Here is a 15,135-nt window from a genome sequence, read left to right as displayed (position 1 = left end):
GTTAATGAAGACACAGGGTTAATGAAGACACAGGGTTAATGAAGACACAGGGTTAATGAAGACACAGGGTTAATGAAGACACAGGGTTAATGAAGACACAGCGTTAATGAAGACACAGGGTTAATGAAGACACAGGGTTAATGAAGACACAGCGTTATTAGAGACACAGGGTTAATGAAGACACAGGGTTAATGAAGACACAGGGTTAATGAAGACACGGCGTTAATGAAGACACGGGGTTAATGAAGACACGGGGTTAATGAAGACACAGGGTTAATGAAGACACAGGGTTAATGAAGACACAGGGTTAATGAAGACACAGTCTTAATGAAGACACAGGGTTAATGAAGACACAGTCTTAATGAAGACACAGGGTTAATGAAGACACAGTCTTAATGAAGACACAGGGTTAATGAAGACACAGGGTTATTGAAGACACAGGGTTAATGAAGACACAGGGTTAATGAAGACACAGGGTTAATGAAGACACAGGGTTAATGAAGACACAGGGTTATTGAAGACACAGGGTTAATGAAGACACAGGGTAAATGAAGACACAGGGTTAATGAAGACACAGGGTTAATGAAGACACAGGGTTAATGAAGACACAGGGTTAATGAAGACACAGGGTTAATGAAGACACAGGGTTAATGAAGACACAGGGTTAATGAAGACACAGCGTTAATGAAGACACAGGGTTAATGAAGACACAGGGTTAATGAAGACACAGGGTTAATGAAGACACAGGGTTCATGAAGACACAGGGTTAATGGAGACACAGGGTTAATGGAGACACAGGGTTATTAGAGACACAGGGTTAATAGAGACACAGGGTTAATGCAGCGTTAATGAAGACACAGCGTTAATGAAGACACAGGGTTAATAGAGACACAGTGTTAATGAAGACACAGGGTTAATGAAGACACAGGGTTAATGAAGACACAGGGTTAATGAAGACACAGGGTTAATGGAGACACAGGGTTAATGGAGACACAGGGTTAATGGAGACACAGGGTTAATGAAGACACAGGGTTAATGAAGACACAGGGTTAATGAAGACACAGGGTTAATGAAGACACAGGGTTAATGAAGACACAGGGTTAATGAAGACACAGCGTTAATGAAGACACAGGGTTAATGAAGACACAGGGTTAATGAAGACACAGGGTTAATGAAGACACAGCGTTATTAGAGACACAGGGTTAATGAAGACACAGGGTTAATGAAGACACGGCGTTAATGAAGACACGGGGTTAATGAAGACACGGGGTTAATGAAGACACGGGGTTAATGAAGACACGGGGTTAATGAAGACACAGGGTTAATGAAGACACAGGGTTAATGAAGACACAGGGTTAATGAAGACACAGGGTTAATGAAGCGTTAATGAAGACACAGGGTTAATGAAGACACAGTCTTAATGAAGACACAGGGTTAATGAAGACACAGGGTTAATGAAGACACAGTCTTAATGAAGACACAGTCTTAATGAAGACACAGTCTTAATGAAGACACAGGGTTAATGAAGACACAGGGTTATTGAAGACACAGGGTTAATGAAGACACAGGGTTAATGAAGACACAGGGTTAATGAAGACACAGGGTTAATGAAGACACAGGGTTATTGAAGACACAGGGTTAATGAAGACACAGGGTTAATGAAGACACAGGGTTAATGGATACACAGCGTTAATGAAGACTCTCTCTTGCCCCCTCGCTCTCTCTCCCCCTCTCCCCCCCCCCCCTCTCTCTCTCTCTCACACACACACACACACACGCTTACTTCCGGCGCCGACCGAGATGGCCGCCTCGCTTCGCGTTCCTAGGAAAATATGTTTTTATGTGTTATTCCTTACATTGGTACCCCAGGTAATCTTAGGTTTCATTACATACAGTCGGGAGGAACTACTGAATATAAGAGCAACGTCAACTCACCATCGTTCCAACCAGGAATATGACTTTCCCGAAACGGATCCAGTGTTTTGCCTTCCACCCAATACAACAGATCTGATCCCAGCCGGCGACCCTATGCGACGCCGTAAAAGGGGCAAACGTAGCGGTCTCCTGGTCAGGCTTCGGAGATGGGCACATCGCGCTCCACTCCCTAGCATACTACTCGCCAATGTCCAGTCTCTTGAGAATAAGGTTGATGAAATCCGAGCAAGGGTAACATTCCAGAGAGACATCAGAGATTGTAACGTTCTCTGCTTCACGGAAACATGGCTAACTCAAGAGACGCTAACGGAGTCGGTGCAGCCAGCTGGTTTCTTCACGCATCGCGCCGACAGAAACAAACATCTTTCTGGTAAGAAGAGAGGCGGGGGTGTATGCCTTATGATTAACGAGACGTGGTGTGATCATAACAACATACAGGAACTCAAGTCATTCTGTTCACCTGATCTAGAATTCCTCACAATCAAATGTCGACCGCATTATCTACAAAGGGAATTCTCTTCGATCATAATCACAGCCGTATATATTCCCCCCCAAGCAGACACATCGATGGCCCTGAACGAACTCTATCTGACTCTCTGTAAACTGGAAACCACACATCCTGAGGCTGCATTCATTGTAGCCGGGGATTTTAACAAGGCTAATCTGAAAACCAAACTCCCTAAATTCTATCAGCATATCGATTGTGCTACCAGGGCTGGTTAAACCTTGGATCATTGTTATACTAACTTCTGCGACGCATATAAGGCCCTCCCCCGCCCCCCTTTCGGAAAAGCTGACCACGTCTCCATTTTGTTGCTTCCAGCCTACAAACAGAAACTAAAACAACAAGTTCCCTCGCTCAGGTCTGTTCAACGCTGGTCCGACCAATCTGATTCCACGCTTCAAGACTGCTTCGATCACGTGGATTGGGATATGTTCCGCATTGCGTCCAACAACAACATTGACGAATACGCTGATTCGGTGAGCGAGTTCATTAGGAAGTGCATTGACGATGTCGTACCCACAGCAACGATTAAAACATTCCCAAACCAGAAACCGTGGATTGACGGCAGCATTCGCGTGAAACTGAAAGCGCGAACCACTGCTTTTAACCAGAGCAAGGTGACCGGAAACATGACCGAATACAAACAGTGTAGCTATTCCCTCCACAAGGCAATCAAGCAAGCTAAGTCCCAGTATAGAGACAAAGTAGAGTCGCAATTCAACAGCTCAGACACAAGAGGTATGTGGCAGGGTCTACAGTCAATCACGGATTACAAAAAGAAAACCAGCCCCGTCGCGGTCCACGATGTCTTGCTCCCAGACAGACTAAATAACTTTTTTGCTCGCTTTGAGGACAAAACAGTGCCACTGACACGGCCCGCTACCAAAACCTGCGGGCTCTCCTTCACTGCAGCCGAGGTGAGTAAAACATTTAAACGTGTTAACCCTCGCAAGGCTGCAGGCCCAGACGGCATTCCCAGCCGCGTCCTCAGAGCATGCGCAGACCAGCTGGCTGGTGTGTTTAAGGACATATTCAACCAATCCTTATCCCAGTCTGCTGTTCCCACATGCTTCAAGAGGGCCACCATTGTTCCTGTTCCCAAGAAAGCTAAGGTAACTGAGCTAAACGACTACCGCCCCGTAGCACTCACTTCCGTCATCATGAAGTGCTTTGAGAGACTAGTCAAGGACCATATCACCTCCACCCTACCTGACACCCTAGACCCACTCCAATTTGCTTACCGACCCAATAGGTCCACAGACGACGCAATCGCAACCACACTGCACACTGCCCTAACCCATCTGGACAAGAGGAATACCTATGTGAGAATGCTGTTCATCGACTACAGCTCAGCATTTAACACCATAGTACCCTCCAAACTCGTCATCAAGCTCGAGACCCTGGGTCTCGACCCCGCCCTGTGCAACTGGGTCCTGGACTTCCTGACGGGCCGCCCCCAGGTGGTGAGGGTAGGTAACAACATCTCCACCCCGCTGATCCTCAACACTGGGGCCCCACAAGGGTGCGTTCTGAGCCCTCTCCTGTACTCCCTGTTCACCCACGACTGCGTGGCCATGCACGCCTCCAACTCAATCATCAAGTTTGCGGACGACACTACAGTGGTAGGCTTGATTACCAACAACGACGAGACGGCCTACAGGGAGGAGGTGAGGGCCCTCGGAGTGTGGTGTCAGGAAAATAACCTCACACTCAACGTCATCAAAACAAAGGAGATGATTGTGGACTTCAGGAAACAGCAGAGGGAGCACCCCCCTATCCACATCGACGGGTCAGTAGTGGAGAAGGTGGAAAGTTTTAAGTTCCTCGGTGTACACATCACGGACAAACTGAATTGGTCCACCCACACAGACAGCGTTGTGAAGAAGGCACAACAGAGCCTCTTCAACCTCAGGAGGCTGAAGAAATTCGTCTTGTCACCAAAAGCACTCACAAACTTCTACAAATGCACAATCGAGAGCATCCTGTCGGGCTGTATCAACGCCTGGTACGGCAACTGCTCCGCCCACAACCGTAAGGCTCTCCAGAGGGTAGTGAGGTCTGCACAACGCATCACCGGGGGCACACTGCCTGCCCTCCAGGACACCTACACCACCCGATGTCACAGGAAGACCATAAAGATCATCAAGGACAACAACCACCCGAGCCACTGCCTGTTCACCCCGCTACCATCCAGAAGGCGAGGTCAGTACAGGTGCATCAAAGCAGGGACCGAGAGACTGTTAAACAGCTTCTATCTCAAGGCCATCAGACAGTTAAACAGCCACCACTAACATTGAGTGGCTGCTGCCAACATACTGACTCAACTCCAGCCACTTTAATAATGGGAATTGATGGAAATTATGTAAAAATTTATCACTAGCCACTTTAAACAATGCCACTTAATATAATGTTTACATACCCTACATTACTCATCTCATATGTATATGTATATACTGTACTCTATATCATCTACTGCATCTTGCCATCTTTATGTAATACATATATCACTAGCCACTTTAAATTATGCCACTTTATGTTTACATACCCTACATTACTCATCTCATAGGTATAGACTGTACACTATACCATCTACTGCATCTTGCCTATGCCGTTCTGTACCATCACTCATTCATATATCTTTATGTACATATTCTTTATCCCTTTACACTTGTGTATAAGGTAGTAGTTGTAGAATTGTTAGGTTAGATTACTTGTTGGTTATTACTGCATTGTCGGAACTAGAAGCACAAGCATTTCGCTACACTCGCATTAACATCTGCTAACCATGTGTATGTGACAAATACAAATTGATTTGATTTGATTTCACACTCGGACACTCTCTCTCTCTCACACTCGGACGCTCTCTCTCTCACACTCACACACTCACACACTCTCTCTCACACACACACACTCTCTCTCTCTCTCTCACACTCACACACTCTCTCACACACTCACACACTCTCTCTCTCACACACACATACATCAAATAATGCAGACATCATTATAATGTCATTTCAGCATACAGGACACACTCCTCCTTAAAACTCTGCCTCCCTGTTGAATCCTTCCTTTCTTCCTTCCCTCGCTCCCTCGTTCCCTCGTTCCCTCGCTCCTGCCACTCATCGTATCGGACACGGCACGACGACACGGTTATGAAATATTTATTAAGCGTCCCTTTCTCATATCTTTTGGGAGGTAAAATATATTTGAAAAGCCTGAAGCACTGTTAAATACTGTGTTCACTGAACTGTATGTGGCCTAGTGGAGAGACAGTATATATATGATTCTCAACGAGAGAGAGAGAGATTTGCTAGTGTCAGCTCTTTTGATCTGGTTGGTGAGATGTGAACTGAATGCTTCGGGGCTGGTAGGGTTTAAGGTGTGTGGGAAGGAGATTATCCGTTGAGCCACTAAGCACCCAGAGGTATCAAGGAACTGAAACGTTGGTTTATTTTTCTATTGTTTGTTTCTCACCGTCTCTCTACCTTTTACTTTAATAGTGGAAGGTACTAACCTAGACAACATGTAAACAGACTCTACCTCTACTATTTTACTTTTGGAGATGAATCATTTAGAAGTTTAGATAGATCAGGAGGGTGGAAGAAAGAGAGAGGGTGAGAGAGAGAGGGAATAAGGACGAGAGAGGGAGAGAGGAGGGAAGGGAGGGAAAGATGGTTCGTGAGAGAGAGATGTAGATGAGGGAGAGAGGGTGAGAAAGAGAGAGAGATAAAGAGAGAGAAAGAGGGAGAGAGAGAGGGAGAGAGATGTAGATGAGGGAGAGAGGGAGGAGAGAGGGAGAGAGGGAGGAGAGAGGGAGAGATGTAGATGAGGGAGGAGAGAAAAGAGAGAGGGCGAGAAAGAGGGAAGAGAGAAAAGAGAGAGGGTGAGAGAGGGAGGGAGAGAAAATGAGAGAGGGTGAGAAAGAGGGAGGGAGAGAAAAGAGAGAGGGAGAGAAAAGAGAGAGGGAGAGAAAAGAGAGAGTGAGAGAAAAGAGAGAGGGAGAGAAAAGAGAGAGGGAGAGAAAAGAGAGAGGGAAGAAGGACGAGAGAGGGAAGAAGGACGAGAGAGGGAAGAAGGACGAGAGAGGGAAGAAGAACGAGAGAGGGAAGAAGGACAAGAGAGGGAAGAAGGACGAGAGAGGGAAGAAGGACGAGAGAGGGAGAGAGATGTAGATGAGGGAGAGAGGAGGGAAGGGAGGGAAAGATGGGTCGTGAGAGAGAGATGTAGATGAGGGAGGAGAGAAAAGAGAGAGGACGGTAGAGAGGCGTTGTGTGTTCAAACTGCTGGTGTTGCTCTGTGACAGATGGCTCAGCCTGCATGGAGCACTCCAATGGGACAGCAGCATGTTAGAGCCCTCTACTGTCATCTCTCTGGAGTATCTCTCTCCCCTCTCTCTCTCTGGAGTATCTCTCTCCCCTCTCTCTCTCTGGAGTATCTCTATCCCCTCTCTCACCATCTCTCTCCCCCCTCGCACCATCTCTCTCCCCCCTCGCTCTCTCTCCCCTCTCTCTTTTTTTGCATATCTCTCTTTCTCTCTCTCTCTCTCTCTCTCTCTCTCTCTCTCTCTCTCTCTCTCTCTCTCTCTCTCTCTCTCTCTCTCTCTCTCTCTCTCTCTCTCTCTCTCTCTCTCTCTCTCTCTCTCTCTCTATGCATCTCTCTATGCATCTCTCTCTCCCCCTTCTCTCCCCCCCTTGTGCCATCTCTCTCTCCCCCTCGCAAAATCTCTCTCTCACCCCTCGCTCTGTCTCTCTCTGTCTCTCTCTCTCTCTCTGTCTCTCTCTAATTCTCTCTCTATATATATATATACGTCTCTCTCCCCTCTCTCTCCCGCTCTCGCTCTAACCCCTCTCTCTCTCTCTCTGTCTCTCCCCTCTCTCTCTCTTTCTCTAATTCTCTCTCTCTCTATATATATATATGTCTCTCCCCCTCTCTCTCCCGCTCTCGCTCTATCCCCTGTCTCTCTCTCTCTAATTCTCTCTCTCTCTCTATATATATATGTCTCTCTCCCCTCTCTCTCCCGCTCTCGCTCTCTCTCTCTTTCTCTCCCCTCTCTCTCTCTTTCTCTCTCTCTCTCTCTCTCTCTCTCTCTCCCCTCTCTCTCTCTTTCTCTCCTGCCACTCTCTCTTGCTCTTTCCCCCCCTTTTTTATTTTGCATTTAATTAGCTACCTGTCATTTAATTAGCTATCTGTTTGCCAGTAAATCAGCTGGTTTATCAAACTACCTGTAATAAACACGTAATTAACATTTATTGAATGCAAATTACTCTTGATGCTACAGCATACAATGACATTCTAGACAATTCTGTGCTTCCAACTTTGTGGCAACAGTTTGGGGAAGGCCCTTTCCTGTTTCAGCATGACATTGCCCCCGTGCACAAAGTGAGGTCCATACAGAAATGGTTTGTTGAGATCGGTGTGGAAGAAATTGACTGGCCCGCACAGAACCTTAACCATAACCCCATCTTTGGGACGAATTGGAACGCAAACTGCGAGCCAGGCCTAATCGCCCAAAATCAGTGCCTGAACAGTGGCTGAATGGGAGCAAGTCCACACAGCAATGTTCCAACATCTAAAGTCTTCCCAGAAGAGTGGAGGCTGTTATAGCAGCAAAGAGGGGAACCAACTCCATATTAATGTCCATGGTTTTGGAATGAGATGTTCGACGAGCAGGTGTCCACATACTTTTGGTCATGTAGGCTATATAGGGGAAACCTACTCCACAATATATCTAACCTACGGTATCTATTTAGGAGAAAAAATACTTTTGACATTTTGGACATTTTACCCAATTACAAATGAGCCTTTCATCCAATCACATCCTACTAATTGTTCACCTGTTGTGTTTTCTGTCCAATCAGAGCTGCCAGAGAACTGGACAGACACCAAGGAGACCCTATTGGAAGGGATGGTCTTCCAGGTGAAGTACCTGGGGATGACTCTGGTAGGACAGCCTAAAGGAGAGGACATGGCCGCTGCCGCTATACACAGGATAGTCTCTACGGTGAGTTAGGGTGTGTGTGTGTGTGTGTGTGTGTGTGTGTGTGTGTGTGTGTGTGTGTGTGTGACTGTGTGTGTGTGTGTGCTCAGAGTAGTATGATACTCTGAGCACACTACACTCACTTCATGAGAGAAGAGAGAAACTGGACCTTGCTGTGTCCCTGTTAAAGTCCCCCTTCAGGTACCAGGCAGATCCGCCTGAAGTGCCCACCTGCTCTCTATTCCAAAGGCCAGGACTGAGAGACATATAAAAAGTCGCCCTACCTGTGTAAACTAATCAACAAAACTCAGAGTCTCCTATATGTACATATTGTCATGAATTGGGATTTCAATGTAAACGTTTTAGTGTGTATGTAATGTAACATCATCAATGCATTTCAGTGACCTTGACTGCCATGTGTCATGTCAGTAAAAACTTTAACTTAATACACACACACACATACACACACACACACACACACACACACACACACACACACACACACACACACACACACACACACACACACACACACACACACACACACACACACACACGGATAGAAGAACCAACTCACACACACACACACACTTCTCAATTAGACCCCCAGCCAAACCAGCCAGCTGGGTTATGATTCAATTGATTCACTGTAGAGGAGAAAAAACACTTCAAGTCAATTGTCTTCTTGTTTCCTTGGAAACCAGGCATCCTGACTGGGATTATTATGGGGAGCTATTTGTCAGTCAGTTTCCATCAGTGTGTGTACATGTTTTCCTACCTGTGTGTGTGTGTGTGTGTGTGTGTGTGTGTGTGTGTGTGTGTGTGTGTGTGTGTGTGTGTATGCGTGTGTGTGCGTCCGTTACATCACAGTCCTGTAGAAAACACATAGTACAAATCAACAGTTTGGATACACCTACTCATTCAATGGTTTTTCTTTATTTTTTCTACTATTTTCTAGATTGTAGAATAATAGTGAAGACATCAGAACTATGAAATAACAAATATGGAATCATGTAGTCACCAAAAAAAGGTTGAAGAATCTCAAATATAAGTAGCTTTGCCTTGATGACAGATTGATGAAGGCATTCTCTCAACCAGCTTCATGAGGTAGTCACCTGCAATGCATTTCAATTAACGTGTGCTTTAATTTGTGGAATTTCTTTCCTTCTTAATGCATTTGAGACAATCAATTGTGCTGTCACAAGGTAGGGGTGGTATACAGAAGATAGCCCTATTTGGTAAAAGACCAAGACCATATTATGGAAAGAACAGCACAAATAAGCAAATAGAAATGAGAGTCTATCATTACTTTAAGACATGAAGGTCAGTCAATCTGGAAAATTTCAAGAACTTTGAAAATTTCTTCAAGTGCAGTCGCAAAAACCATCAAGCACTATGATGAAACTCTCATGAGGACCACCACAGGAAAGGAAGACCCAGAGTTACCTCTGCTGCAGAGGATAAGTTCATCAGAGTTACCAGCCACAGAAATTGCAGCCCAAATAAATGCTTCACAGAGTTCAAGTAACAGACACATCTCAACATCAACTGTTCAGAGGAGACTGGGTGAATCAGACCTTCATGGTCAAATTGCTGCAAAGAAACCACTACTAAAGGACACCAATAAGAAGAAGAGACTTGCTTGGGCCAAGAAACACGAGCAATGGACATTAGACCAGTGGAAATCTGTCCTTTGGTCTGGAGTCCAAATTTGAGATTTTTGTTTCCAACCGCCGTGTCTTTGTGACGCAGAGGAGTCGAACGGATGATCTCTGCATGTGTGATTCCCACCGTGAAGCATGGAGGAGGTGGTGTGGGGGTGCTTTGCTGGTGACACTCAGTGATTTATTTAGAATTCAAGGCACACTTAACCAGCATGGCTAGCACAGTATTTTGCAGCGATACGTCATCCCATCTGGTTTGCGCTTAGTGGGACTATCATTTGTTTTTCAAAAGGACAATGACCCAAAACACACCTCCAGGCTGTGTAAGGGATATTTTACCAAGTAGGAGAGTGATGGAGTGCTGCATCAGATGGCCTGCCCTCCACAATCCTCACCAAATTGAGATGGTTTGGGATGAGTTTCTACCGCAGAGTGAAGGAAAAGCAGGAAAAGTGCTCAGCATATGTGGGAACTCCTTCAAGACTGTAGGAAAAGCATTCCAGGTGAAGCTGGTTGAGAGAATGTCAAGAGTGTGCAAAGCTGTCATCAAGCCAAAGGGTGGCTATTTGAAGAATCTCAAATATAAAATATATTTTGAATTGTTTAACACTTATTTGGTTACTACATGATTCCATATGTGTTATTTCATAGTTCTGACGTCTTCACTAATATTCTACAATTTAGAAAATAGTAAAAATTAAGAAAACCCTGGAATGAGTAGGTGTTCTAAAACTTTTATATATGTATATATAATATAGAGTTGAAGTCGGAAGTTTACATACACCTTAGCCAAATACATTTAAACTCAGTTTTTCACAATTCCTGACATTTAATCCAAATAAAAGTTCCCCGTTTTAGGTCAGTTAGGATCACCACTTCATTTTAAGAATGTGAAATGTCAGAATACCAGTAGAGAGAATGATTTATTTCAGCTTTTATTTATTTCATCACATTCCCAGTGGGTCAGAAGTTTACATACACTCAATTAGTATTTGGTAGCATTGCCTTTTAATTGTTTAACTTGGGTCAAACTTTCCAGGTAGCCTTCCACAAGCTCCCACAATAAGTTGGGTGAATTTTGGCCCATTCCTCCTGACAGCGCTGGTTTAACTGAGGCAGGTTTGTAGGCCTCCTTACTCGCACACGCTTTTTTCAGTTCTGCCCACAAATGTTCTATAGGATTGAGGTCAGGGCTTTGTGATGACCACTCCAATACCTTGATTTTGTTGTCCTTAAGCCATTTTGCCACAACTTTTGAAGTATGCTTGGGGTCATTGTCCATTTGGAAGACCTATTTGCGACCAAGCTTTAACTTCCTGACTGATGTCTTGAGATGTTGCTTCAATATATCCACATAATTTTTCCAGCCTCATGATGCCATCTATTTTGTGAAGTGCACCAGTCCCCCCTGCAGCAAAGCACCCCCACAACATGATGCTGCCACCACCGTGCTTCACGGTTGGGATGGTGTTCTTCGGCTTACAAGCCTCCCCCTTTTTCCTCCAAACATAACGATGGTCTTTATGGCCAAACAGTTCTATTTTTGTTTCATCAGACCTGAGGACATTTCTCCAAAAAGTACAATCTTTGTCCCCATGTGCAGTTGCAAACCGTAGTCTGGCTTTTTCATGGCGGTTTTGGAGCCGTGGCTTCTTCCTTGCTGAGCGAACTTTCAGGTTAAGTCGATATAGGACTCGTTTTACTGTGGATATAGATAATTTTGTACCTGTTTCCACCAGCATCTTCACAAGGTCCATTGCTGTTGTTCTGGGATTGATTGCACTTTTCGCACCGAAGTACGTTCATCTCTAGGAGACAGAACGCGTCTCTTCCCTGAGCGGTATGACGGCTGCGTGGTCCCATGGTGTTTATACTTGTGTACTATTGTTTGTGCAGATGAATGTCGTACCTTCATGGGTTTTTGAAATTGCTCCCAAGGATGAATCAAACTTGTGGAGGTCTACAATTTGTAGAGATGAAGTGCAGATCCAGGGAAGATCGGATGAGTTGTAGGAAACCAGATGTGGAGGCTGAGGTTGGAGTGAGCTGGGTTGGGACAGAGGAAATAGGTTACGGAGGGGAATCCAAGGGAGTGTTGATGAGTTGAATCCAGAACAGGGTAGCAGGGTGGTGAGATGTGGAACAGGAAACAGGAAACAGGAACCAGAGTCAGAGCGGCAAAACTGCATTGAGAGGAGAAACAGCGTCAGGCAAGGAAACAGGCACCACAGGATCTTAAATAATAACAAATAGCTAGAAGCATGACTGACTGAACGGAGATTACGATCCGGAAGAGTGGAAGTGGCAGGACTGAGTATTTGTAGAGGTCTTGATTATAGAACGGGTTGCAGCTGGTGGTGAACTGCTCTGACTCCAACACACCTGTCTCCAACCACACAATCACACACAGAGGGAGAGGGAGAGGGAACTGCGGGGATGGCTGCAGGTCAAGGAGACACCGGATGTCCACTAGGTAGATGTCTTAACCGACTTGCCAAAACTATAGTTTGTTAACAAGAAATTTGTGGAGTGGTTGAAGAACGAGTTTAATGACTCCAACCTAAGTGTATGTAAACTTCCGACTTCAACTGTATATATAGATAGGCCGCTGTAGGCAGACCAAGAGAAGACAGGAGAAGAGAGGCTATGTCCTCACTGCTCACAAAATTAGGTCGAAACTGAGCTGCACTTCCTAACCTCCTGCCCAATGTATGACCGTATTAGAGACACATGTTTCCCTCAGATCACACAGACCCACAAAGAATTTGAAAACAAACCCGATTTTGATAAACTCCCATATCTACTGGGTGAAATTCCACAGTGTGCCATCACAGTAGCAAGATTGGTGACCTTTTGCCACAAGAAAAGGGCAACCAGTGAAGAACAAAGACCATTGTAAATACAACCCATATTTACTTTAACCATTTGCACATCGTTAAAACACTGCATATATACATAATTTGACATTTGTGATGTCTTTATTCTTCTGGAACTTCTGTGAGTGTAATGTTTACTGTTCATTTTTATTGTTTATTTCACTTTTGTATATTATCTACCTCACTTCCTTTGGCAATGTTAACATATGTTTCCCATGCCATAAAAGCCTCTTGAATTGAATTGCGAATGTACATAAGGAATAGGATACCATTGTTGATGTATCTATCAGCTTATAAATCTATTATAAAACTGTTGTGTGTTTCCTATCCCTAGGCCCGGGCCAGTGCTAAGAAGTTCCGTAAGGTGACCTTGACCATCTCTCCTAAAGGAATCATCATCACAGACACAGAGACACAGGACCTCATAGAGAATGTGTCCATATATAGGTAAACAATATGACATCATTATGACCTCATAGAGAATGTGTCCATATATAGGTAAACAATATGACATCATTATGACCTCATAGAGAATGTCTCCATATATAGGTAAACAATATGACATCATTATGACCTCATAGAGAATGTCTCCATATATAGGTAAACAATATGACATCATAATGACCTCATAGAGAACGTCTCCATATTGTGTCGTTTTATGTTGTATACATGGCAGCTGAAAGATGAATTGCGTATGCAAAAGCACATCGCAAACGACAACAAATACAAAACAATAACATTGTAACGCGATAAGGAAGTCAGGGACTGCAAGGATGATGAATCGAAGCCGTCATGATGACATTGAGAGCGGAGGAACTTCAGGCATGGATGATCATGGAAGAGGGAGCCGGTCAATGAGACAGGGTCCGTAGCCTCCGCAGCACAACTCGCTGTCCTGTCCCCAACACCCGTGCCGCCGGGCTTTTTAGCTCGATGGTTAGCCAACTAGCTAGTTAGATACTCCTCTCCACACAGGAGATGCTTCTGCTGCCACAGAGCGCTGAAAGCTCACCACACATAATTAACAGTTAGGAGTGTCTTCACAAGAACAAGCCATTTCCGTATTGCAGTTCTCCACTTCCACCTTCTCATCAAGTCGGTGTTGTGATGTTCAAATACCATGTCCATTCAGTCCACAATGTTAGCTAGCTATCTGCTAGCTAGGTAAGCCAAACAATACAATCAGTCTTGAACCTCTGTCAACCTCTGCCAAGAAGACTAATTACAACAAATTCAAAAGAGCAATCATAAAACTGAAGGCAGATGAAAAAAGTTTATCCCCAAAACATAATGACATCATAATGACTGTCTAGAGAACCGCTCCGTATACAGGTAAATAATGACATCATAATGACTGTCTAGAGAACCGCTCCGTATACAGGTAAATAATGACATCATAATGACTGTCTAGAGAACCGCTCCGTATACAGGTAAATAATGACATCATAATGACTGTCTAGTGAACCGCTCCGTATACAGGTAAATAATGACATCATAATGACTGTCTAGTGAACCGCTCCGTATACAGGTAAATAATGACATCATAATGACTGTCTATAGAACCGCTCCGTATACAGGTAAATAATGACATCATAATGACTGTCTTGAGAACCGCTCCGTATACAGGTAAATAATGACATCATAATGACTGTCTAGTGAACCGCTCCGTATACAGGTAAATAATGACATCATAATGACTGTCTAGAGAACCGCTCCGTATACAGGTAAATAATGACATCATAATGACTGTCTAGTGAACCGCTCCGTATACAGGTAAATAATGACATCATAATGACTGTCTAGTGAACCGCTCCGTATACAGGTAAATAATGACATCATAATGACTGTCTAGAGAACCGCTCCGTATACAGGTAAATAATGACATCATAATGACTGTCTAGAGAACCGCTCCGTATACAGGTAAATAATGACATCATAATGACTGTCTAGTGAACCGCTCCGTATACAGGTAAATAATGACATCATAATGACTGTCTAGTGAACCGCTCCGTATACAGGTAAATAATGACATCATAATGACTGTCTAGAGAACCGCTCCGTATACAGGTAAATAATGACATCATAATGACTGTCTAGTGAACCGCTCCGTATACAGGTAAATAATGACATCATAATGACTGTCTAGTGAACCGCTCCGTATACAGGTAAATAATGACA

The 15,135-nt window shown here is 44.4% G+C and overlaps 1 protein-coding gene across 6 annotated transcripts in view; it reads left to right on the top strand.

Annotated features, from left to right (window-relative positions):
* Positions 1-15,135, top strand: part of LOC129817854 (low density lipoprotein receptor adapter protein 1-like) — a 148,838-nt gene that overhangs the window by 83,962 nt on the left and 49,741 nt on the right. For all 6 annotated transcript variants that reach the window (XM_055873448.1, XM_055873445.1, XM_055873444.1 and 3 more), the window contains exons 2-3: positions 8,299-8,441; positions 13,292-13,404. In XM_055873448.1, coding sequence (XP_055729423.1) covers positions 8,346-8,441; positions 13,292-13,404 — 209 coding nt within the window. In that variant the 5' untranslated portion in view covers positions 8,299-8,345. The remainder of the gene's footprint in view (positions 1-8,298; positions 8,442-13,291; positions 13,405-15,135) is intronic.

This window comes from Salvelinus fontinalis, chromosome 20 (genome assembly GCF_029448725.1).
Source record: "Salvelinus fontinalis isolate EN_2023a chromosome 20, ASM2944872v1, whole genome shotgun sequence".
Classification (NCBI taxonomy): Eukaryota; Metazoa; Chordata; class Actinopteri; order Salmoniformes; family Salmonidae; genus Salvelinus; species Salvelinus fontinalis.
This window is presented reverse-complemented; position numbering and strand designations above follow the sequence as displayed.